Raw genomic sequence first — 27,692 nt, 5'->3', positions numbered from 1 at the left:
CACATAAGCATAATTAAGCACATTTCCCCACATTTCTCATTACTATAATGTGAAAAAATGATTTATTTAGAATAATGTTCCAGTCACATTCCCTGACTCTCCCCAATGTAATTTCAGTAACACTTTTTATTTGCTAGCTCATGTTAACTAATGCAGCTAAATAATGTTAACATATGGACCCTTATTGTAAAGTGTTCCTGTAATTTCTTCTCTCCTCTCTCTCGTGTCTATAATGAAAAGTGGCATAAAACACAACATCAGTACTAATACAACTATTTAGATGGATGATGTTTACTGAGGTCATAATATCATGTACATATATAGCAGCATAAGTAATGTGTATAATGCAGTATAATATGATCCTGCAGGTGACGTCCATGGATGAATATGACACAGTCGATTTGGAACACGAGACGCTTGTGTTAGTGGTGACAAGCACGTTCGGCAATGGGGACCCTCCTGAAAATGGAGAGGTGAGTTATTAAAATACAAGTTTGCTTTCACTGAGCACATCAATCATTTTCTTCTGCTTTGAATCAAATTGTCAACACTTCACAACACAACAGAATGTGCTCATCGTGATGATAAAGGACTTCACACATATACTGTACAGTGGAGAACCTGCATTATGCTGACAGGTCCTGGTTGAATTTGTGATTGTGAACATGCGTGGGAAGGGCCGGTAACTTCTCTCCTGTTTCTCTTTCTCCCCTTTTCCACTCTACAGAAATTTGGTGCGGCTCTGATGGAGATGAGACATCCCACCACCAGCGTAGAGGACAGAAAGTGAGTGTGTGTGCACGAGTGGAGATGCAAGCGAGTGATTTTCTTCTCATCCTCCCACCCATCTGTTTTCCCATAATTAATTTTTTTCAGTGTTTCAGTTCACACACCTACACAAAGTCTAACATATATGCATCAGACATACACATTTACGCATAACATGCATTTCTTCTCTATACGCTCAAACCATTCACAGAAATGCACAAAGAAATCTCTCTCTCTCTTTCCCTCTCTCAGGACGTACAAAGTGCGTTTTAACAGTGTTTCTTCATATTCTGATACCCGTAAATCCTCCAGCGACGAACCTGAAACCAAAGCCAACTTTGAGAGCACTGGACCACTTGCTAATGTCAGGTACTGTAGTGCCTGTATGTGTATGTATGTGACTTTGTGTAGATTTGATCTTTATACTTTGGAAAAACAAACAAACAAAAAAGTAAGAACATGTCTGGGTTATTCCACCTCAAAATCCATTTTTTTTTAGGATTAGGATTTAGGATTTTAGATAAATTATGCCACAATACAATTAAAAAATATATATGTTTTTGCATTTAAAAAAGCACAATTAAGTACTATTCCCCTTAGATTCTCTCTATATTTTTAAATTGTATTTAAGTGTTGATTAATCATGTGAATATTTATTGTACTTTTATTCTTTAATTGATAACTGATTTCAAAGGGGGAATTGCTACGTAATTAAGGGAAAATGTTGCAAAACCAAAATTCTTAATGGTTCTAAATTAGGCCTAAATTTCATAAAATAAATATTTTCTTCATGCAAAATATATTTACTTATTTTCCTAGATTCCTAGATTATTTTTCTCTTGGAGAAATATGCTTAATTGTGCTTTTTAATGCAAAACCTTTTTATATAATTATTATTTTTAAGTTTTTGCATTGTGGCATATTTATCTGAACACATAATATCTAACATCCTAAAAAATTGCCTAAAAAAAATTTATTTCCAATTTTGTGGTGACTTGGACTTGTTTTTCATGATATTGTCCTATATGTCTTTATGTACATGTGTGCATTTCTTCTGGTATCTGTCACTAAATTTAAAGGGTTAGTTCACCCCAAAATGAAAATGCTGTCATTTTATCATTAATTACTCATCTTCGGAACACAAATTAAGATGAAATAAAAAATTCTGACGTAGAACCCGGAAGTGCTGCACTGTGTTTACTACATCAACTGTGTAGGAGATTGACATGGAAGAGAAGAAATTGTTGAATAAAGTCATTATTTTTGCTTGTTTTTTTGCGCACAAAAAGTATTCTCGTCGCTTCATAACATTAAGGTTGAACCACTGGACTATTTTAACAATGTCTTTACTACCTTTCTGGGCCTTGAAAGTGGTAATAGTGTTGGCAGTCTATCCCAGAAAGCTCACGGATTTCATCAAAAACATCTTAATTTGTGTTCCAAATATGAACGAAGGTCTTACAGGTTTGGAATGGCATGAGGGTGAGTAATTAATGACAGAATTTTAATTTTTGGGTGAACTAACCTTTTAAGTTCATCAATTTCTTCAAAACTAAAATACAAAGCACCTAAGAACAGAGAACAACCATCTAAAATAACTTTAGTTTTGAAAAGAAATTCCATCCTAAAGCAATCAAAAGAAATTTCACACTTTTTGCATGTATGTGTGCAAATGCTTGCGTAACATCCTCTCTGGCCTTGAATTTCATCCTGTTTCATAGTTTCAGGATCAAAGCTCACAGCCTCTGGCCTGATGTCCACAACCATCCCACTCTTATAATTTACTTGGTTTTGTATATACGGTGTATCTTCTTGTGTGTGTTGTTGTTTGTGTTCATGTGCTTCAAGTGTTTTGAACACTCCGTTTCTCCCATGCAGATTCTCTGTGTTTGGCCTTGGCTCCCGGGCATACCCACACTTCTGTGCGTTTGCCCACGCAGTGGACACGCTGTTCGAAGAGCTTGGTGGGGAACGAATAATGCGCATGGGAGAGGGAGACGAACTCTGTGGCCAAGAGGAATCCTTCAGAACATGGGCCAGAAAGGTCTTCAAGGTACTGCCCTAAGCGAGCAGTGGGCTGCAGTCACTACTTTGCATGGATTGTTTTTTCATACAGTATTCAAACACATATGCGTAATTTTGTTTTATTGAATTTGAAATGGAACTTTTCAATTCTTTTCCATTTTTTTTCTTATTTCATATGTCAGGCTTAACAGGGTTAAATAAAACCATTTAATTTAGATTGTATTGTTTTTTTGGGGTTTTTTTTTAGACATTTTTAAGCCTAATAAAAAGATGTAAAGTGTATATTTCTTGCACTGCACTTACACTTATGGTTTAGCTCATGATACATCATAAAAAGTTGTCAAGAATTTGTTTTGATCCTTTTTTATCCTTTTTATCCCAGGCTGCATGTGACGTTTTCTGTGTCGGCGATGATGTTAATATCGAGAAAGCAAACGATTCCTTGATTAGTAACGATCGCAGCTGGAAGAAAAGCAAGTTCCGGATGACATACACGGCGGAGGCACCGACGCTAACACAAGGTACATTGCTGCTCCAGTGCCTTGCATTTATTAAGGAATGACTCATTTCAGAAAGCCAATAAGCTTTTATCAAATTAAATGATACTTAAAGTCTTCCCCTGTGAATGGCGAAGCTTTTTTATTTGCCACAAAATTTATGACGCATGCCAACTGACTCTTGAAGGGACTGCCATTTTAGTGGCTCATTAGCTTGACACGGATTGTCTCAGCGCCGTTTTAGCATTACCCAGAGGATTGTAAACACTTCTTATTCAATTGATGAAAGTGTAAACAATGCCTTTAAGGCTTCCGGATCTGATTTCTTATGTCATAGACTTTTTTGCTATTGCATCTAAAGTCCTCAAAATGATGTTGAAATGGGCGGCTCGGCTCCATAACGAGTTTTATAGCAAATCAAGTTGTAGGGCCGCTAAATTGTATAGTCTAATTCCACACAGCACATTTTTAACTGTTGATTGGTTTTTGTATCCACTCTCAGCGCTTTACAGCATCCATAAGAAGAAAGTTTATGGGGCCAAATTTCTGCAGAGACAGAACCTACAAAGTGCCAGATCAAAGTATGTTTTTGCTAATATTCTGTCCAATTTCAAATGATCTCACATTTACATTGTCATGAAAGTCTTTCACATTACCTTTGACTGAGTTCTGCCTTAAAAAAACTTAAAAAAGTTACTGAACCTTCCTTAGCAATTGTTGCTATCTGCCATATTTTCTGAGAAGCTTTTGCTCTTTTCTAATGTAAATCTATGTAGGATTGGTGTTTGGATAGTTTTAAACTAAGTTTTTCAAAAAATTATTATAAAATGCTATTTCCATATTGTTGCAATCATTTATTAAACCCTGAAAAGTTAGGAAAATCAGTAAGAAAAAACACATTTCCTTATAGCTAAATTAATGTCAATAACATAAAGCTACTTTAAGCCTTGAGTTTTTATCATGTTACTGTAAAATGTAACAATTTATTTTAAGAAAAATGGCACATAAAATGCTTTTCAATGTCACACTTCACTCCAGCCTATTCTAGCAAAAGTACCCAATGGGGCAAAGCATATCAAATTGCTATTGTGTATGAATATATCTTTTATAATCTCTTTAATAATGACTGCAACTGTTTCATATTACGTTTTCTTCCTGTCCATCAGCCGGTCGACTATATTTGTGCGTCTTGATGCCAACAATCACGAGAGCCTGAAATACTTGCCTGGTGACCATTTAGGAGTTTTCCCTGGCAACAACGAAGATCTAGTTACAACTCTTATCGAGAAGCTGGAGGACGCACCTCCTGTCAATCAAATTGTGAAAGTGGAGTTCTTAGTGGAAAGAAACACAGCATTGGGTAACTATGAAATACATGCAAATATCTTCTTTTTTTTTTTTCTTGTCAAAAAAAATATACAAATTTTTATTATAAAACCATATGAAATACTATTTATACTATGGGACTGAATGCTTGAATATGATTGGTTGACAAACATTCTACAAACATTTCATGGAAAAGCATAGCTAAAGTAGTTCCAGGCAGGTCTTGACCACATTTTATGTCCAGATCACTACACCAAATGATTTCAGTTATTTCAAAGGTCCTTACAGCCTACAACAGCAAAAGAACCAAAACCTACAATGACACTGACCAAGCAATTAAATATAGTAAACAATAGGATAAAAACAACAAATTATTTCCAAACTGTAAAAAAATATTTTCATGATTTGTCAAATCAACTTCAGTAATTAATGTGGTTCAGATAACATATTATTTTGAGTTTCTGTTTATTAAACCAATCGCCTTCATTGTATTAACTCAAATTTTTAATTTCATTGAACTCAGAAGTTTAAGGCAACCAGGTAACTTACTTTTTTAAGTTGCATGTTTTTTGCAACAATAGTGTTTTATTATGTACAGAAAGCAACCTGATCTCATGGAAAAACTTACCTGTGGGAACATCATTGCAAATGCAAAATACATATATATATATATATATACAATACAATACACTAGTTTCATAATACTGCAGTTTCCAACAGAAATGAACACTAGAGGCAGTAAAACAGCAAGTATTTTTAATCCTTGTCACACAGTTATGATCACAGGGCGTCTCCTTGCACAATATTATGTTATGATCTCAAAAAACGTTTTACCATCAGTGCATCCCACACATAGACTTTACTTGGGCGGGCCGCCCAAGTATATTTGGAGACACATTTTTGCCTCTTATACTTTTATATCCGCCCAAAATAATGAAACCATTCGCGATCGATTAACAAGCCGTTTCGTACCTGCTCGTTATGTGTGTGTCAGAACTGTTTACTCCCGCTGTCACAAGGGGGCACTGTTGTGCGCTGTACAAGCTCGCGCAAAACTGCTTCAAAGTGATTCTCAATCAATGAAAAGCGCAGATTTATGCCAAGCGATTGCAAATGAGCTCAAGTTGATGAATTATTACAATGTCTACTTCATGGCCTTTATATAAAATGTTTTATACGGTTGTAAGAATCTGAAGGATCAGCCTGCAATAGTACAGACATTTCAAAATAAGAGTCCCAGTGTATTTCGGCTTGTTTATAATTAAAGTTATAAGTTTTAATTTCGCTAAGTTTTTTCTTTTTCTTTTGGGTATTATTGGTATTTTGGTTACACAATAAATTGTATTTAATTTGATTTCCATTTAATTCATAGTAAATTATTGTAGTCTCCCCCACAGGAAGAAAAGACTAAGAACATTATTTGACACATAATATTCATTATATAAATTTTACTAGTAAAATCTGTGTCCCATTCACTGAGAGAGACACTATATGACAGCAAGGAGAACATAGGAAAAGGATAACCATTTAAATGCTGTAATTTTGCATAATTTACAATGCATAATAATGCATAATAGTAGTATGTAATTAAATGTAATAGTATGCTATGTAATTAAAATTAATTTCAATAAATAAAAATACTGTTAAAAATCACACTTTATTTGTTTGTCACATGTAGTAGACATTTTTGTGCCGTGGGTAATAGGAGAATTTTTACCCGGCTCCTACCGCAAGTATATTTCAAACCTGTGGGAAGCACTGACCATAGTACATGATTTGTAAACGAATACATTTTGGACTTTGCATTGCTTAACCAGCTCCATATATTTCGCTTTTCTAATGTAACAAGCTTCCTCGTTAGCTTAGCTGATACAGAATTGTACTTGGGATGCGGAGGGCCTGGGTACGAATCCGGTGAAGCATGACTTATGATAAAAGAGCTCAAAGACAAGAGATCAAAAATGAAAACAAGCTAAAATGGCATGATTGCGAATGCTTTTTATGTCACATTTGTTTTTGTTAACACTATCAAGTAGGTTTAGGTTTAGTGTTGGTAAAACGTTATTTTAAAATGTAATGGAGCATTAAGCTTAGCGCCACTCACCGGACATATCAAATCAGAAATGCGGTGATATGTATAAAAATAAAAAAAAAACAAGGTAACACTTTATTTTAGTTATTTACAGTACTTATTAGCATGCATAGAATATTGGCTATTTATTAGTACTTATTAAGCACATATTAATGCCTTATTCTGCATGAACTTAATCCTACCCCATACCTAAACTTAACAACTAACTTATTAACTATTAATAAGCAATAAATTAGGAGTTTATTGAGGGAAAAGTTGAAGTTAATCTTTGATATGTGTTCCCTATACTTAAGTGTTGCCAAAAACAATGCAAAAAAAACAACAACAAAAAAACATACCAGATTAACATTCATCTGTTTTGGAAAAACAGAACACGCTTTTAGCACCACTCAGTGGACAGTTCACATAATAACAGTCACAAAACATGAATGACGAAACGCATTTTCGTTTTGCAAAAATGTTCCCAAATGTACATTTTTCCAATGAGCCTGGGCTGATGGAAAACACATATTCTCTTTCCCTTTCGAAAGGGAACTTCAACTCTGCGCTAGACTGCGCTATGGGGTTCCCTATAGCGCAGTCTAGCGTAGAGTCTCGTTCCCTGTTCTCAGGGAACCATGGTTACATGTGTAACCTGAGACGTTCTCCCGCTCTTTCCCACTCAAATACACACACATACAGTACGGACACACACTCGCACAGATACAGGTTGTCAGCGCTGCTCTGAAGATTTTATCAGTAAAATAGTTTAGCAACTTAAAAGCTACATGACATTTCTCACTAGTGATGTAAAAATGGTGCTGTTATTGAAGCAGATAAACTTAAAGTTTTGCTATTAGTAGAAACCCTGCTGCCGAATACTGTTGCCAGATGCAGATTCAGGTAATTGACACAAGCTTAATCTCTCTCTCTCTCTAATAACTGATATAAATAAATGACTGCATTAGTCTGCAATCAGTGATTTTAAGCCTCTGTCACTAGCTCTTAAATGATGTTTTGAAATTAGCAACGTGGCGTGGGATGAGGTGCGGAAGAAATAAGTCCTACACACAAGTGTCTCAGGACAAAAACCTGACAAATGTCTTGAAATACAACATCTGAACAATGTTTTGAGGTGTGGTAACCGTAGTATAAGCGGAATAATTGACTCCAGGCCGTTGAATTATTAGAAAATAATGCACACCTGCTTCACATCATGGCTGCATTACCACCTCGGGTGTGCATTATTTTCTAATAATTCAATGGCCTTATTGCTTACTAATTATTCCTTACATACTAATCCAAAATTGAAAATATAATACGAAATGGAAAAAAAGTATTCTAGAATAACAATCTAGCTTAATAGCAACTTTAAATTGTTTGGTAATTTCTTGCAAATGTCAATAAATGAAAAGCAACTTTCCAAATCAACTTGTCTTTCAATCATCTGCTTTGGTATCTTATGGAAAATGACAGAATCTGCATAAAATAATCTTTATGCCATATCACTTTTGATGAACAAACAGAATGAGAAGAGAGATGCAGTGTTTCTAGTACTTTGTCCATATAAGTCTGCCAGCCCCCCCCCCCATTCAAACATTATTTTGATTTCTCCCCTTTGAACACAGAGGAAAGGCTTTCTCAATATGCCATTGTCTGTCGAACAGTGCGTTTCGGTGTTCACAATGAGTCAAAGATCAGGGTAACCTGGTCCATAGTGCTCATCATGTCACATTTACTGAAAAGTGAGCTAGCTTTCATTCGTATCACTTACAATAACACTTACAACTGATATCCATCAGGAGACCGTCCTTAAAACAGATCCTGTATTCTGAGGGTTTATAAATTATACAGTTCACTACTCAAAATGTATGCGCTGACATCGAGTAGATTAGCATTCACAAACTCATTACGCTTAACCTGACAATGTGTAAAGTGTGCATGCATCTTTTTAAATAGTTAAAAATGATTTTTAAAAAAAAGTGGTTTTGCTTTAACTTCACTGGCATTATGATGGCTTATTCAATGTTCGCACACAACAATAAAATCACAAAATTTAAATCTCATGTACATGCAATTCTCTTGCATTGTTAGGTTTTTATAATAAGCTGATCCTTGCTAGTTATCAGTGCAGTGTGCGTGTAAACACTCATTTTAACATTTGCATAGTGAATTGCAATTGTATCAAATTATTAATCAATTGTAAAACATAATTTAGATGCCACATGACAAATCTCTATATACGATGAATGCAGGATTCATTTGCTTTGGATTCATTATAATCTATGACAGATATTTAGATTAACTAGACAATTTTTGAGATCAAAACTTCACTGAGAGGGAAAGATTTTGATGCTGGCATGCTATTGTTTGATTCCTTTGCAAATCTGACTGATTCAAAAATATTTTTGATGCCAAATGAAGTGCTTTCAATCACATTTCTATCAGGGTTTCATCTCTTGTGCCAGAGGCGCAGTCCCATTTCCCTATTTGAGCCTTTTCATTCTATTTGTTCTCTTTTGTTGAAGTTTTCCCTCATCATATATGGTTATTTATCTTGCCTCTGTGCATGGAAAGCATTATGATTATTTCACAGTTGTTGTGTTGAAGAGATAAGAGAAGGTGTTAAAGAGATACTACATATATTTTTGGTGGTACTGACCTATCATACAGGACCTACTTATCAGAGTCTTTTAAAAAGGTTAGCTCAAGTGAGATTTCTCACCCTTTCTTGTTGAGAAATATGTCAGGATGACTGAAAACTGGCCAGTGACCTTTACAGAGGTAATATGAGGTTGCTGCAACACTTTCTCCTTGATCTGACAATCATTACAGATGTGGTCTCATTGAAGCCTGCATTATTGTGCACAAAAGAGGTATTTTAACAAAAGTAGGTGCACATCATCAGGGTACAGTTCACTCAGAAATGAAAACTCTGTCATCATTTACTCATCCACATGTCCTTCTAATCCCATACAACTTTCTTTATTTTTTTTTTTTAATACAAATGGAAAGGTCTATAGGCCTCAAAAAATGATAAAACAAGCACCATGAAAGAAGTCCAAATTATCTGTCCACTATATTCCAAGTTCTCTGAAGGCATATAATAGTTTAATGTGTGAGGAAAAAAGCTACAATTTAAGTCATTGTTTGCTTAAATATTCTCCTCCAACATAACTCTCAAATCTCATCTGCATTTGTGAATATCTGAATGTCACATCAAGTTAGACTTCAGTGATGACAAACTACAGAAGAGGACGAGATTTTCAGCGAATAATGACTTAAAGGATTAGTTCACTTCAGAATTAAAATCTCCTGACAATTTACTTACCCCATGTCATCCAAGATGTTTATGTGTTTCCTTCGTCAGTCGAAAAGAAATTGAGGTTTTTGAGGAAAACATTCCAGGACTTTTCTCCATATAGTGGACTTCAACAGGGTTCAACGAATTGAAGGTCAAAATTGCCGTTTCAGTGCAGCTTCAAAGGGCTCTGCACGATCCCAGACGAGGAATAAGGCTCTTATTTAGTAAAATGATTGGTCATTTTCAAATAAAACAAACAAAAAAACATTATATACATTTAAATACAAATGCTCATCTTGCACTAGCTCTGCAACGCGCCACGCATTAAGTAATCACACTGGAAAGGTTACGCGTGGTACCAATCCATTGTCTACAAAGTGCAAAGACTAAGTCAAACACCCATCCAAAAAAAGGTAAAACATTTTGATGTTGGAGGAGAAAATTAGATGGAGTTTTTCGCCCTACGGCGGTACTTCGGCCTACGTCACGTGTGACCTTTTCAACGTGATTACGTAATGCGTGGTGCAGTGCAAGATGAGCATTTGTGGTTAAAAAGTATGTACATTTTTATTATTTTTAGAAAATGACCAATCGTTTCACTAAATAAGACCCTTATTCCTTGTCTGGGATCGTGCAGAGGCTTTTGAAGCTGCACTGAATCGGCAATTTTGACCTTCAATTCGTATAGTCCACTATATGGAGAAAAATCCTGGAATGTTTTCCTCAAAAACCTTAATTTCTTTTCGACTGACGAAAGAAACACATAAACATCTTGGATGACATGGAGGTAAGTAAGTTGTCAGGAAATTTTAATTCTGAAGTGAACTAATCTTTTCAATTTTATTTTTTTTTACTCACACAAACCTATAATATGACTAAAATATAGTGCATACATGATACTTTTATTGAATTTTTGGCTTGATATCAATACATGTTGCCTTGAATTTTTTTTTTTTTTCTGCATGGAAAATGGGATTCTTAACAAATCAGAATCTCTTCATCTTCTTCAGGTGTGATAAGTAACTGGACGGATGAGAGTCGTATTCCGCCCTGTACCATCTATCAAGCTTTCAAATACTTCCTGGACATAACCACCCCTCCTAGTCCTCAATTATTGCAACAGTTTGCTCCTCTAGCGACTAATGAGAAACAGAGAAAGAGACTAGAGGTGCTCAGCAAGGTAAGAAAACACTGCATGCCTGCACACAAACTTGTGCGTTTCTCCAATTATCATGTGAGACATTTATTTGCATCAATACAAGCCGTGCTAAAGCTCAGTAATGATCTAAGACCCGTTTTCATACACCGTATTAGACAAAAGGCGTCACGTCTCCACATGCGTCCCTGCATTTTCCGCCTCAAATCGGCAGTAATTTTCTCAGTTTGATAACTTATTACCTGAAAATCAACCCCCTCCTCCCCACTTCCTTTTTTCCTCTCCCATGCCTGTCTTGCTCTCTCACACAAGCCTCTCAGCGTCAACTCGAAGACATGGAAATATTTCTCTTTCATTGCTTGTTCCCACTGAAAAATTTTTCGATATTTTGCTAAAAATGGCTGCTTAGTTAGTGAGTCATTCTTTTTTGGTTCAAATGATTCTGATGAAGGAATGGAGTGAAACAGAGGAGAAAGAGAGGGTCACGTCAGTGAGGACGGCAACTCCCCACAGTGTCTCTCTCTGCCTGGTTCAAATAAACATACAATTTACTTCTGTTTATTTTAAGCATTTATTTGGAAAACACTAGTGAAAGTTTGGGGTCGGTGAGATTTTTAAATGTTTTTGAAAAAGGTCTCTTAGGCTCACCAAGGCTGCATTTATTTGATCAAAAATACAGTAAAAATTGTGAAATATAATTAGAAGTTAAAGTAACTTTTTTATTTTATTTTATTTTATATATATTATAAAATGTCATTTATTCCTGTGATGTCAGCTGAATTTTCAACATCATTATTCCAGTCTTTAGTGTCACATGATTCTTCAGAAATCATTCTAATATGCTGATTCGCACTGTTTAATATTCTTGTGGAAACCATGATACATTTATATTTCAGTATTTTTGATGAATAGAAAGTTCAAAAGAACAGCATTAATTAAAAATGGAATTCTTCAGGTAATAGCTGAAGGTCAGAAAGGATCAAGAAATCTATGATGAAGAAATGATCAGGAAAAATGAGCAAGTAGTCTATATGATTTTTCCACCACTGTGTCATTTTTTGAAGCCATATGATCAGGTAGTGTAATTAAAAATAACTATTAGAAAGTTTTTGGTACAGTTTTTTTGAGTTTGACAGCTCTAGTAAAACCACTTTCATTGTATAAATAAGAACATTGTGCTAAATAATAATTTATGTTCAAAATATCACATACTGTAGATTAGGATTGATATGATGGTGAGTACATGGTGTCAAAAACTCTCTTTAAAGGATTAGTCCACTTTTAAATACACTTTTCCTGATAAATTTACTCACCCCCATGTCATCCAAGATGTTTATGTCTTTCTTTCGTCAGTCGAAAAGAAATTAAGGTTTTTGAGGAAAACATTCCAGGATTTTTCTCCTTACAGTGGATTTCAATGGCTACCAACAGATTGAAGGTCAAAATTACAGTTTCAGTGCAGCTTCAAGGGCTTTAAACGATACCAGACGATGAATAAGGGTCTTATCTAGCGAATCAATCGGTCATTTTCGAAAAAAATACAACCGTTTATGCTTTATAAACAAAATATCGCCTTGAACGTACTTTCCGCTTCCGCATTCTTCATAACGCTTACGCTGAATGTTCTACGCCTTCCCTATTCTACTTACGGAAAGAACGCGGCGGCAGTTTCGTTTTTTTCCGTAACTTGAATAGGGAAGGCGTCCTGGAATGTTTATCTCAAAAACCTTCATTTCTTTTCGACTGACGAAAGAAAGACATGAACATCTTGGATGACATGGGGGTGAGTAAATTTATCAGGAAAAGTGTATTTAAAAGTGGACTAATCCTTTAAAAGGAGAGATCTGAGAAAGACATTTCTGGCTCTGTTTTACACTCACATGATTAACGCTTATACGCAAATTACAACGTTGACAGTTTTTTTTTACTCGCTTCTTGCCGTCAGTTCACAGCTTGCAGAATGTTTTGAACGTTTGCCATTCACTGCCACTCATCCAGAGCTCATGTGCCAAACCAGAGCTACAGAGAACATCATGTTGATGTCATGTGCTTCATTCTGTGTCTCCTCAGGGTTTGCAGGAGTATGAGGAGTGGAAGTGGTACAATAACCACACCATAGTGGAGGTGTTGGAGGAGTTCCCGTCCCTCCAGATCCCCTCCACCCTGCTCTTGACACAGCTACCCCTCTTACAGGCACGGTACTACTCCATCAGCTCCTCTCCAGACCTCCATCCGGGAGAGATCCACCTCACTGTGGCGGTGGTGTCCTATCGGCCCAAAGGTAATGAAAAAAAAGAAAAGAAAAACCAGAGGGGATCGCAAAGGGGTTGCTTTTTCATAGTTCAGGAAACTTAATAGTTTTGCTTATAATAAAAAAAAAAACAGTAAAAATGCTACAATAAAAACCTTTTAAGATGTTAGCTGTAAGTTACCTTGCCATATATGGTGAAAAAAATGGTTAAATGGTTTACCATTGCATAATATGTAATGTATGTAATATGTAATACAAGCAGTGTTGGGGGTAACGCATTACAAGTAACACGAGTTACACAATCAGATTTGTACTTTTTCAAGTAACAAGTAAAGTAACGCATTAAAATTTAAAAGTAACGCATTTTAAATTTACAACAAAATATCAGAGTTACTTTTTCAACTAAGTAACGCAAGTTACTTTATTTTCCCATTTTTGACTGACAGCTCTCCTGTCCCCATGTTCAGAGAAAGTGCAGAGGCGTTGTGTCACTACGCTGTGTGAACATGATAGTTATTGCAGTTCTAGACTAAATGTGAGGATACATTTACTCATCTCACTTGCACAAAAACAGATTCAATATTCCTCAAAATGAATAAAAACAGTGAAATCAGAAAACTCAGAATTGTACGCAAACCTGAACTAATTAAATGTTAAGTAATACATATATACTTTATGCATTTAATCTCACTTTATTAACCTATGTCTTTGTTGCTGACCTTAAATGTTCCAATTCAACCATACTAATAAGCAAAATTGACTTTTGATTGCATTTCCTTTAGCGTGAGCTTATTCATTTCACTTTTGTTGTGAATGGGTCTTTACATTTGCCAATAAAATATAACTTTGTTTTTTAATATACAAAAAAAAAACCAAGAAACAAAAACCAACAAAAAACAAGCTAGCCCAGCCCTGGTGAGAAAAAGAAACAAAAAAAGTAATGTAATGCAATTCTTTGCATAAAAAGTAAGACCATTTGTTACTTTTTTAGGTATTAATGCAGTATTGTAATGCATTACATTCCACAATCACACACAAGTCAAATGAAGATCCACCGCTATGCTCCTCATACCAGAGTCCAGTATCTCTCAAACGTATTTTATTAAATTGTTATGGTTTAAGTTCTTGCAGGAATTATTTTACTATACCTATAGTTTTTTTTTTTTTTTTTTTTAAACCTGTTACTCACCATGAAGATAGCCAAGGAGGCTGGCATGGTGTTAAAACACCAACCAACCAGCTGTTATTTAGTTAAAGGTCCCGTTTTTCGTGGTTTTTTTGAAGCTTTGATTGTGTTTATAGTGTGCAATATAACATGTGTTCATGTTTCGCGTGTAAAAAAACACAGTATTTTTCACATAATTTACTTATCTGTATACCGCTGTTTCCACTGTCATAAAAACGGGCTGATGACTTCCTTGTTCTATGAAGTCCCTCCTTCAGAAATGCGTAACGAGTTCTGATTGTGCCAGCGGTTCCTGTGTTGTGATTCGAAAGCTCTGAGCACACCGTGCCCGGAAAAGTCACGCCTCTTACCATAACGTGGAGATGCACGCGCTCAGTGTTATTGTAAACATGTCTTTAATTTTACCCTATCAATTTGAGCCGGAATCAGACCCGGTGATTGGACTGCGGGATGAAAATAACAGCGTTTCGACGACATGGCGACAAACACACTCTACAAACGCAACTCTTGTGTATTCCTGTGGGCGGAGGTTAGTCAAAAAACTGTTTTAGTGACGTCATTAAAGAAGGAAGTAGAGGGATGTAGTCCAAACTGGCCGTTCGATGTAGGCGACTTCTGTTAAATAAAATATCTCGCTTGGCATTGAACTTTGAGCTTTAAAATTTTACAGATTTTATTTATACTCTAACAACAACATTACACACTAACTAAAGTTTGAAACATAGGATCACGAAGAACGGGACCTTTAATGTTTACTGCATTATTTTAGTGTCTCGTGTTTCACTGACTGATGGTGTTTTTTCTTTGATTGCATGACACTGTGCACATTTATACACAAGTATTGGCCTTGATTTATGGACAGGCCACTTACTATGAACTGTGATTCATCATGTGATTTTCTGTTTTACCACCTGCATTATTAAGGTGATTATTAGTATATTTTAAGGCAAAAAGCAGATTTTGATAATTCAAGTAATAATACCTAAAACAATGTGACTGTGTTATTTTCTGGCAACCACAGCTGCAGTTTTTTTAATCATATAAATTTAACAGAACATTTTTTCGAGTGAGATGTTAAAATTACTTCTAAAATTACTTTTAAAAAAATAGAATCAAATAAAACAGTATGTACCGTATATGTATGTACTCTACATCAGCTAAATTTGATTCTATCCATTTACACCACAAGCAATAGCAAACTCATATTAAATTGCATAACAGACCTGGTATTGACTTTTTTTTGTTTGTTAGTTTGTGGGGGGGGTTTATGTCAATGTGCAGAGATAAACTGATGTAATAAGTGATTTAAGCGGTCTTTCAGAGAGCCTCTATTTGATGAAAGCTAATGGTCACCAGAAACACATTTGAGATGCAAGTTTGCACCAGGTGTTAACAGTAATGTATCTCAGGTGATCACTTTAACACCAGATGTTCAAAGCACGTGTAAACCGGACCTGATGTTGCGTTTAACCAATGCAATCCACTTCACGGTGTTAAACGTTTCCAGTGCTTCTTTGTCACTCGTTTCAAACTGTGAGTGTCACACTAAACAGCCTCTCACTTTCAATGACATACAGCCTGAAAACTCACATTTCCCCAACAGCGGTATCGTATGAATAATTGGGTGCTTAATAAGAGACTATGAACTTAATTAGCAATTTGACTGAAGTGCCTAATGAATTGTGAATAATCTGTATTGTCAAAAGAGAAACCAGGCTGATTGTCTGTGGTATTAGACTGTTCATCTAATAACTGCTCATTTATTTTAAAGATAGGGACTACATAAAAATTAAAAGATCAAATTAATTCTAGATCTGCATTTGCTGTTAAGCCTTTTTTGTCATCATGCGCAAAAAAGAGAGAAACTGTGATCTAATCTCTTTTCCACATTTTTAATGCATTGTAAACATGTAATTATGTGCATAATGGCGTAATTGGCGGTTAAAATATAGCAATTTCACTCCATTTGAAGCAAGTGATGTCAGCCCTGTGCAGTCCTAAATTGCCAGGCATTAGATCAGTGTCGGAGGATGTCAGGTTAAAGGATTATGTGCTTTATTCCGGATAGATGGAGAGGGTCCCGTACACCACGGAGTGTGTTCCTCCTGGCTCAACAGCTTGGAAGAAGATGATACGGTGCCATGCTTTGTCAGAGGGTAAAGCGTTTATACACTTCTCAAATATGTCCACTGAGGGTAGTTTTCTTGTGGATTTGATGGAATCGAATGATGTATTTTGTGTTTCAGGGCTCCAACGTTCCGTATGCCCAAAGACAGCCAGGTTCCGTGTATTCTGATTGGTCCAGGCACTGGAATTGCTCCATTCAGAAGTTTCTGGCAGCAGAGACTCTATGATATTGAAAATAAGGGTAGGCTTTGGGTTGTGATTGCTTCTAAGTTTAAATTCTAAGTTCTGAGAAAGGAAAGCGTCTTTTGTTTGATTCATTTGTTAATTTGTTGTTTAATACATTTTCAAGTGTGACTTTTCACACTTATATGTGACCCTGGACCACAAAACCATAAGTCGCGAGGGTATATTTGTAGCGATAGCTAACAATACATTATATGTTTCAAAATGATTGATTTTTCTTTTATGCCAAAAATCATTAGGATATTAAGTAAAGATCATGTTCCATGAAGATATTTTGTAAATTTCCTACTGTAAATATATATAAAAATGTATTTTTGTGAGTGTATATGCATTGCTAAAGACTTTATATGGACAACTTTAACTTTTTTTGCACCCTCAGATTCCAGATTTTCAAATAGTTGTATCTCAGCCAAATGTTGCCCAATCCAAACATCTTATTTATTAAACTTTCAGATTATGTATAAATCTCAGTTTTAAAAAAATTGACCCTTATGACTGGTTTTGTGGTCCAGGGTCACATATGTGTTCTACTTTTTGTAGAAGATGTATTCATTTATTTTATTTGTCACTTGTTTTAATTGCTTGAATGTACAAACTCAAATTTGCATTTAAATTTCCTGAAAAGGGTCAATCATTGTTTGATTAATTTGTTATCTAATGCTGTGATATTCCATTACTTTTTATAGAATAAAATGAAATAAAAAGTTTATTTATTTTTATATATTAATTTATTTTATTTATTATTTTGTTTTGTGGATATATATTATATATACTGTGTATATATATATATATATATATATATATATATATATATATATATATATATATATATATATAATTTTTTTTTTATAATATAAATTTATTATTATTTATCATTTTAATTTTAATTATTTATTTATCATTTTAAGATTAATTGATAATTTGCATATAGCACTAATATACTTTGGCATTTGTCATTGAAGGGTTAGTTCACCCAAAAATGAAAATTCTGTCATCATTTACTCACCCTTATGTTGTTCCAAACCTGTATGAGATATTTTGAAGAATGTTGGTGTAACCAGTCAGTTGATGGTAGCCATTGACTTCCATAGTAGGAAAAAAAATTACTATGGAAAATTACAATGGTTACCGTCAACTGTCTGGTTACCAACATTCTCACCAAAATATCTTCTTTTGTGTTCAGCAGAAGTAAGAAACTCATACAGGTTTGGAACAACATAAGGGTGAGTAAATGATGACAGAATTTTCATTTTCGGGTGAACATCCCTTAAAAACTTAATTTTGGCATGTTTTATTTGACCAGGAATCAAGGCATGCCCCATGATCTTGGTTTTCGGTTGTCGGCAGTCACAGATTGACCACATTTACAAGGAAGAGACCATCCAGGCCAAGAACAAGGAAGTGTTTAAAGAGCTTTTCACCGCATACTCCAGAGAGCCTGGGAGACCAAAGGTGAGAATATTATGCCTTGGCAAATATCAGTGAGGATATTTCAAATCCATTTATACTCCAGCATTAGTGAGGGTTTAGCTAGATTGCCCATGTGAATCATAGAGATTAGTGGGAAAATGAAAAATGGACCTTTTTGAAGAAAGTCTCATTTTTCCTTTTTTTTTTTTTTTAATTCAGTGAGCAAAGCAAAGGCTTTCTGGCTTATCAAATAATAGTCAACTCTTCATGTACCATGCCATGTGGCTCAGATGTCTATTCAGTCCCTTACCTCACAATTTCGTATTCTTTTCTCAGAAATACGTCCAGGATGTGCTTCGAGAGCAGCTGTCTGAAACAGTGTACAAGTATCTGAGAGAAGAAGGAGGACATATCTACGTCTGCGGGGACGTCACCATGGCCGGAGATGTACTGAAAACAGTCCAGCAGATCTTTAAACTGCACGGCAACTTGACTCTGGAGGATGCCGGCTTCTATATCAGCAAACTAAGGGTCAGATCCCACTTTTTTCGAAACTTTACACTATAGCCGCTTTTCCACCAAAATTACCTGGAACAATTTGCCCCAGGAACATTTTCCCCCAGACCTGTTGCTGTCTGCGTTTCCATCGCGGTCTAAAGTACCATGAAGATAGTCTGGTGATATAGGAGTGCGACTTTCTAGTTCCCACTGGATTTCATCCTCCGCATATAAGCTTAATAAAGCCTGAACCTCGTCGTCAGTCCATCGTTTGTGTTCTTTAAACTCCATTGTTGATTTGAATAGCAAACAACTCTTACTGTACGCACCACAACAGAGTGGCTGAAATAAATGGTGGCTGAAATAAAATGCTGCGTGGAGTCAACCAATCAAAATGCTGCGTGAACTCAACCAATCAGCATATTCAGCGCCCAAGTCCCACCCCTGAAAGCTGCTGTTTGCGAGCAGGAACTTTCTGAGCGGGACATTTTTACCTGGAACTTCATTTAGACCCTGGTTCCTGCGATCGAAACACACACTCTGTGGACCCAAAGTCCTTAGTTCCTGGGGAAAGTTCCTGCGGTGGAAACACAGCTTATATTTAGTGTTGTATTTGGCCATTTATTTAAAACTGACGCTTTGTGTGCAAAGGTAAATCAAGTACAAGGTCATCTGAGAAGTTCTAGTTACTTTTTTCAAACTGTTTTCTCCTCTTTCTTGTTGAAGGATGAGAATCGATACCACGAGGACATTTTCGGCGTTACTCTGCGCACTTACGAGGTCACCAACCGTCTAAGGTCGGAGTCTATTGCATACATCGAAGAGAGCAAGAAAGACACGGATGAGTAAGTCCTGTTTGCTTCTTCTTCATCCGTCCTCCTCTCTCCTCGAGTTGCCTTGGGTTATCCGTGCTTGTAGGAGGACCTTGTGCTGTGTAGATTACTGTAGATACTGCCTCTGGACCGGCATCACTGAATGCCAGCGGTAACCATAGAGACGGAGGCTGAGAAGAGGCTGCAGCGTAACAGGATTAGTGAGAAGAGAGTGGCTGTGCTATTCTCTGTTTGTGCTCTTACAGATAAGAGCTTGTTCATTGCACACTTGCTGTAAGAGCGGAGGGAGGGAGAAGTGCTCTAACCGTAGCGCACTGAACTGGCCTTTTTGCAGTGTGGCCACCATAGTTCCTGTGAGAGGTGTCACTTATTTTGATGTTTTATGATGAAAGTCCTTGTGTTGGAGGACGAGAGATCTCTCGCCATGTGTCATCTGGTACTCTGTTGGACAGTGGGCAAAATTGAATAAATTAATATATATATATATATATAAATTAATCGCATCTAACATAAAATATATATTTACAAAATATCTTATTTTACAAAATATGTTTTTATCAATATATATAAATTTTATGTTAGATGCGATTAATCATGATTAATTGATTTGACAGCACTAATCACAACATAATTAAATATCATCATGAAATGTTGCAATGAATGCATAGAATATGAAATGTAAGCATGATTAAAGCATGAAAGGTGTTTATTATTCGAATTACTTTCATCATGCAGATTAATTAATCAAATTAATCACAATTACAGCAACACATTTTCTTAAGTTAAATGAAAAAAGGCATGAAATATGAAAAATATACTACCGTTCAAGAGTATGGGGTCAATAAGATTTTTTAAATGTTCTTTAAAGTCTCTTCTGCTCACCAAGGCTGCATTTATTTAATCAAAAATACAGTAAAGACAGTAACATTGTGAAATATTATTACAATATAAAATAACTGTTTTCTATTTGAATATATTTTAAAATGTAATTTATTCCTGTGATACAAAGCTTAATTTTCAGTATCAGTCTTCAGTGTCACATGATCCTTCAGAAATCATTCTAATATGCTGTTACATTTAATTATTATTAATTAAAATATAATTCTATTAATTCTATTTTATATTTTGTGATTGATATATATACCGTATGCATACCCTCTCTACCCCTCCCCTTTTTGTCTTTTTTTTTTTTTTAAATCTCTTTTAATCTTTATTTTCTTTCTTTTACAGGGTGTTTTGTTCATAGTTTCATTTTCAGTCCATATCGCTGGTTTTTGCTCATAATCAGCCAACCAGAAGCATGATGGGACACCAACCATGATTCGGGAAAACTGTGCCAAGTTTGTCTAATTTAAAAACGGTTTCTTCTTTTCCTTTTTTTAAATGGAATATTTCATTTTCTTTGCTAGGTCTTGTTTGATGTGCATCTCTATGATCAAATCTGTATTAATACAAACCTTTCACTTGAATTTCTAAATGCACTTTTTTGTGTGTCTTTATGCTTTGTCCTCAATGGGCTACGTGCACTTAGACATGGCCTGCCTTTTTAACATGTAAGCAAGATCAGTGGCTTTTCTGATGTACAAACATGCGTAGATATTGACTTTTGACCATTAAGAGATGGGAAGCATTTGATTTAGTTAGTGAGTCTTGGGGTTATTATGCACATTATGATCTGTTTTTATTAAAGACCGAGTCTCTATCCATGATAAAAAGAGAGGATGTGCTAGCATTTACTAAGAGTGAGTCATCTTTAAAAGAACCAAACACAGACCAAGAGATGAACTGGGTAAAAACATAACCAGTTCGCTTTGCATTCACACTGTCCTTGACCTTAAAAGTGGGTTCAGATCTCATTTTGGTCCATATTAGTTCATTTTGATTGTGAAAGAGTCAATTATACTATCAGTTATATTAACTTCTTCTTCATAATAATAATATTTTATATTCAATTTAATATTATTATTATTATCATCATCATCATGATAACACTTTACTATAAGGTCCCATTGTGTAATGCAAAACACGTTACAGTATTTATTCACTTTGTTAATGTTAGTTAATAAAAATACAATTGCTAATTGTTAGTTCAGGTCCACTGAATAATATTACCAGATATAACTTTTGGTTTTTGATAATGTAAATGTTGAAATTAACATTAACTAAGATTAATAAATGATTTAGAAGTATTTTTGATTGTTAGTTTATGCTAGCTTATGTATTTAACTAACGTTAACCAATGGAACCTTATTTTAAAGTGTTGTTGTTGTTTTTATGTTTCAAAATAGAAATATACTGTTATATATACTGTTATATTTCACTGTTATATGGTAGGGGGCGCTATTACGCATCTTCTCAAAGAGTACAGAATCTCCAGGTGAAAACACAAAAAATAGAAGCATTGCTTATGCACATGTAATCTAAAGCGATCATCAAACATTAAATAGCATATAAATCAAAACTGCTTAATATACCTGAATGAAATGTTGGACCCATGACAAGGTATAGGACTGTGCAAGCTTTGAGGGTGTTGAAGGACTCGATCTATGTTTTGATCATTCGATCTATGAATCTGATCCTGACGTAGTCTTTCACAAAAATGCGAGAAAAACTTTCTCAGCTTTTGGTTCAAAATGTTACTTTTTTTAATGAAACTTACCCACATTCAAGTGTTGACAAAAAAGAAAGCATGAAGCTAGAATAAAATGTTTGTAGTTGTATTTTCCCTTTGCGTTCTTTCCTTTGATATGATGTATGTTCAGATAATTCAACAAAATATTCTGGGGGCCATGAAAGTTTTGTGAAAATGCTCAAAAATGCTGCCGCAGACTGGCAAGTTTAAAAAAAAAAAATACTGGCAGGGATAGAGATAGAGTTAATTAATATTACTCAATACTTAAAGGGATAGTTTACCCAAAAATGAAAATTTGATGTTTATCTTCTTACCCCCAGCGCATCCAAGATGTAGGTGACTTTGTTTCTTCAGTAGAACACAAATGTTGATTTTTAACTCCAACCGTTGCCGTCTGTCAGTGGTATAATGCAAGTCAGCGGGAACTTGGACTATAAGAGTAAATAAAACACAACAGACAAATCCAAATTAAACTCTGCGGCTCGTGACGACACATTGATGTCTTAAGACACGAAACGATCGGTTTGTGTGAGAAACCGAACAGTATTTATATCATTTTTTACCTCTAATACACCACTATGTCCAACTGCATTCATCACTCGATTCGTTTGGTCTGATCGCGCTCTGACAAAAAATGATATAAATACTGTTCGGTTTCTCACACAAACCGATCGTTTCGTGTCTTAAGACATCAATGTGTCGTCACGAGCCGCAGGGTTTAATTTGGACTTGTCTAAGCAAGTTTTATTTACTGTTATTGTAGAAGTTCCCATCCACTAGCATTATTTGACTGACAGACAGCAACGGTTGGAGTTAAAAATCATAATTTGTGTTCTACTGAAGAAACAAAGTCACCTACATCTTGGATGCGCTGGGGATAAGCAGATAAACATCAAATTTTCATTTTTGGGTGAACTATCCCTTTAAAGGTGCAGCGTGTACATTTTAGCGGCATCTAGCAGTGAGGTTGCGAATTGCAATATAGAGAAGCTATACAGGACAAAGATGTCATCGTCTGAGACAGAAGAGAATAGCCAGTCAAGCAAACATGCTCTGTAGAGCAGTTTGTCCATTCAGCGCTACTGTAGAAACATGCCGGCTAGAGCCGCACGATTAATCGTAAAAAAACGCGATCTTATTTATTATTGACAACGATTCGCCCGTGTCTGTTAAACCTTTGACAAAATCATACTGGAACATTCAAATCTGTGTTCATGCCGCCGTTCTGAGCCAGAGAGAGAGGTTTTGAACCACACAATAGTAGTATTTCTGTTACAAATATTCAAATTATCACAGAAGTACTGAGATTAAAGTTAGGATATAAACACTGATGTCTACGATAGCGATCAAAATAGAGCAAACCACCTTTTGAAATGAACATGGCGCTTCAAATAATGGTTGTATCGATTACATCTTATGCCACTAGGTGGTGACAAGTGACTGTTAAAAAATGTATTGTCATTGAATCATTCATTCAAAAGATTTGTTCAAAAACGCTGATTCATCCAGTAACGAAGCAAGTATTTATTAACAAGTCATTGAAATCATTAAAAAAACACACACTTTTTATTAAATAATTCATTTAAAATAAATTAATAAAAAAATTAAATAAATTCCCTGTTATTTTTAGTTGTATATTCAGAATCGTGGAAGAATCGTGATCTTTATTTGAAACCAAAAAATCGTGATTCTCATTTTTTTCAGAATCCTGCAGCTCTAATGTGGGCACAAAATGGCGACTTAGCATATCAGGGGACCCGTGGTGTATGTAGCTAGAAATGGCTCATTCTAAGGTAATAAAAACATAACGGTTCGCTATGTAAGGTCTTTATACACTACTAGAAACATTGTTACATATATAATATAGCAATAGATCCTCCTAAAATTCACACATTGCACCTTTAAATGTATAATTACACTGGAACAAGGACACCTTAAAATATCATCACTGGTTTCCGTGCATCTGAACGTGCTGAAGTGGTTAGTTGTAAATGTTTGTCTTGTTAAAAACTAGCCCTCAATATGGAAAGAAATATAATGAACTTTAAGAAAAAAAAATAGAGTGGTTATTTTTATTTTTTCCTGATGCACTAAAAACATCTCACTTTTGAAATTAATTCAGTGAATAAAAACATGAGTGTGGATTTAAAGAAAACTGGTTGGATTTTAAGATCAATAAAATTAAGATGAGGCTCATTTTGAATATTCAATATGCATTTATCTCAAGCTAACTGTAAGAAAAGGCTTGAGGAGTTTTGAATATCTCTCTAGGCTGGTTCTTTTATGAAACATCCTGATCTTCAGTATTCAGGAGGAACTGACAAAAATGAAAGAGGTGATGCACCTGTTGTGCTTTATTATACTTCTGTATCCCTTTTTCCTCGCTTCTCTGAGACATGGCTGTGATGGCACTTTTCTTTGAATCCAACTGAGATCTGGATTTCTTCTTTAGATTTAAGATCAACCGTTGTAGTTATTGTTTTGCATTAAAGGGTAAACGCTTGCAACAGAGAGCAAAAAATCAATGCCGTGCATAGTTTTTTTTTTTTTTTTGCATGCAATGCCTTTTTGATGGCTTTAAAAGGATGGGTTTCTGGAGATGAATCCTTTAAGAAAAGTCACTGTTTTGCTTCTGATATGTATGTTCGATTAGATCCTAGCTCGCTTCGGATTTGCTTGGAAAACTTTGAGTTATGAGTGGCCTCTGGCATGAAAAATATTACATGAGGTAATTTGATTTCAAGGGACTTTGCTTTCTGTTGTCTTTCTGTAGGAGAATATTCTTGTTCTATGTATGCTGTTAAAACTGAATGTTTCCTTCCCCACATTTGGGTTTTGCACCGTTTAAACTCTGTGATTATAAAAAGTCTGGCAAAAAAGAAACACACACATGCATATATTAAAAGGTACAGTAAATATCTAAATATATATGAGAATTTTTTAAGAATGTATTTTGATTATGGGTATTGATTTGGTTTTGTCCCTCTGAGTTGCTTGTAATATATTTCGTGAATATGATGTCTAATCTTTACTTAGTTTGGGGGAACCTGAAGCATTATTCTGAATGCATGATGTTACAGTCCTGTTCTTCTCTTAACCTGCACTGTGTGTGTCCATTTAACTGTTGTGATCGCGTCCTTCCTCTGTGACTGGACGGAGAAGAAGCTTACGGGATTTTAATTTCTCTTTTTGTGTTTGTTCTTTGCTGCTGCTAAAAGAAACTGTTCCAATCAATTTCCGCTGTTAATCTTATATTGTGGAACTTCGAACATTGAAACATTTGCCATTTTAATGCATATACTGCAAGAACTTTGCATCTACTTAATAATAAAAAACATTTGTATGTCAAGACTTGAAGTTATTTGCTGTTCTTTCTAAAGCGAACCAATTTTAAATTGTATGTCGTGTAAATCTGTAATGCATAAAAGAATATGTGAAATTTTGAGCGTATGGAGATTATGGTGTGTTTCATGTAATAATGTATTAATGCCAATGTGTGAATGGCTTGTAACAAAACTTTAAAAAAAACAACTCCTTCCTTGACTTCCTAGGGTGTCTATGAAAGCCTGTCAACCGATTTTTATGTGAAGGACTCGGGACGTTTTTGCCAGGAAAATGAAAAGGATGTGATGTTTACGGACGCTGCCGAGAATCTTCATTCTATGACGCGTGAAACGAATGTTTGTGCAAGGTTCAGGATAATGCAGAAAGAGCTCCGTACTGTATATGTCAATGTGTCGTCCAAAGGAAACGGATTCGTTCAAACTATAGCCAGCTCTATATAGTCGCAAATACTTTAATCAAACTATCATAACAGTGTAATTTTAATTACCTCATCAGTCGACATGATGCTGGGGAGTTGTAGAGCTGGTGCAAACATATCCACATTGCTCAGATGCTTTCTTATCCGCTGCTTTCTCATCGCTGTCATTGTTGTCTTTATTTTGTTTGTTGAGAGGAAAGTGCATGCAGCACGTATTTACATATTCATCTAAATGTCACTCTCAGCAGCTGGATGGCGTCGGGATTTTTTGGTACGTACCACAATACTCTCAAGGCTTACCGAACGCGCCCCGCCCCCTGCTGCCCCGCCCAGCCCTGGCCCATTGCATCATACACAACCAATAGAGCCCAGATATTTGCCTAACCACCAATAATTTGCAATAAGCTCTGTGTTTTGTTACTTTCGATAAGAAAAAAAAGTGTCACCTTTCAAATTCTGTCAATTTTATCATGAAATTCAAACAAAAAAATGCCGTTTTGACGCTCTTTAATGTGGCGTGACAGATCTCTTTACAGCAGCAGCACGGAGTGAACGTGATCATCTCTTCCTGTTTAATACTAGTTACAGAATAAACATGAATGAACATCTGAAGGTATGTTAAAATATACAGTACAACGTACTGAAACGTATAATATGTCATGTAATCCTTCAGTCAGTGTTTCAAAAACGTCAATAAAACAGCTTGTAAACGCTGTCATAGCATTTACCTCAGTTGAGTCCAGAACTTCTTAGTTCACCAGAGAAATTAACTCTTTTGCTAAGTATTAGACTATATATTCATTATATTTTACTTAACTTGTTAGTGATGTCTTGATTATTTAATGTGTGTTTAAAGGATTAGTTCACTTTCGACTGAAAATTACCCCAAGCTTTACTCACCCTCAAGCCATCCTAGGTGTATATGACTTTCTTCTACATTCTGAGATATATTAAAGGTGCTCTCACACACTTAAAAAAAAAGTGATGTCACGCGTTTTTAGGCCAAAACATTTTTTGTCACATACAGCAAACATCTCCTCACTATCCGCAAGCTGCCTGTCCCCTGAACACACTGTAAAAAAACACGATCTCTGTAGTCGTCACAAGCTCCGGAAATAAAAACAAAAAACGGCAATAAAAACAAACTGGTGCAGCCTGGACCACGAATCATAATAAACATGCTCCAGCCAATAACTGACAAGAATGATTTTAAATGCACGTTCATGACTGTTTCAGGAAGCACGGAGGGGAGGGGGGGGGGGTCTCGCTAGCCTCTGGTTTGTTTGACAAGACTTCGAACGTCAACAGGAAGTTACTCCACCCAGGATCACTTAGAGCACCTTTCATATAAATGATTATATTTCAACAACGAATTGCAGTAAAAATATAATTTTATAATTAGAATTAGAAGTTAATGTAAAAACTGCCTTATGTGCAGTTTACAAGTTTGCATACAATTTGTTATTTAATTGTTGATTATTATATCCAAAAATAAATAGCAACTGAATTTAGGCTAATAAGTTGGGCTCTGAACCTTTAATATTATATTAATGTGCAAGAAAGGGCTCCCTATATAGTTTACAGCATTAGCAGAGATAATTT

At 35.4% G+C, this 27,692-nt stretch overlaps 1 protein-coding gene across 1 annotated transcript in view; it reads left to right on the top strand.

Moving 5' to 3' along the window:
- Positions 1-21,094, top strand: part of nos1 (nitric oxide synthase 1 (neuronal)) — a 61,356-nt gene extending 40,262 nt beyond the window's left edge. Inside the window, exons 15-29 of the mRNA XM_048188834.1 lie at positions 369-473; positions 728-786; positions 1,021-1,137; positions 2,647-2,821; positions 3,176-3,314; positions 3,793-3,871; positions 4,457-4,650; positions 11,002-11,171; positions 13,218-13,428; positions 16,653-16,740; positions 16,831-16,952; positions 18,258-18,406; positions 18,701-18,895; positions 19,589-19,707; positions 20,926-21,094. Of these exons, the coding sequence (XP_048044791.1) occupies positions 369-473; positions 728-786; positions 1,021-1,137; positions 2,647-2,821; positions 3,176-3,314; positions 3,793-3,871; positions 4,457-4,650; positions 11,002-11,171; positions 13,218-13,428; positions 16,653-16,740; positions 16,831-16,952; positions 18,258-18,406; positions 18,701-18,895; positions 19,589-19,707; positions 20,926-20,941 (1,938 nt within the window). The 3' untranslated portion in view covers positions 20,942-21,094. The remainder of the gene's footprint in view (positions 1-368; positions 474-727; positions 787-1,020; positions 1,138-2,646; positions 2,822-3,175; positions 3,315-3,792; positions 3,872-4,456; positions 4,651-11,001; positions 11,172-13,217; positions 13,429-16,652; positions 16,741-16,830; positions 16,953-18,257; positions 18,407-18,700; positions 18,896-19,588; positions 19,708-20,925) is intronic.
- Positions 21,095-27,692: the final 6,598 nt, after the last annotated feature.

The sequence above is a fragment of the Megalobrama amblycephala genome, linkage group LG4 (genome assembly GCF_018812025.1).
Source record: "Megalobrama amblycephala isolate DHTTF-2021 linkage group LG4, ASM1881202v1, whole genome shotgun sequence".
NCBI lineage: Eukaryota > Metazoa > Chordata > Actinopteri > Cypriniformes > Xenocyprididae > Megalobrama > Megalobrama amblycephala.
This window is presented reverse-complemented; position numbering and strand designations above follow the sequence as displayed.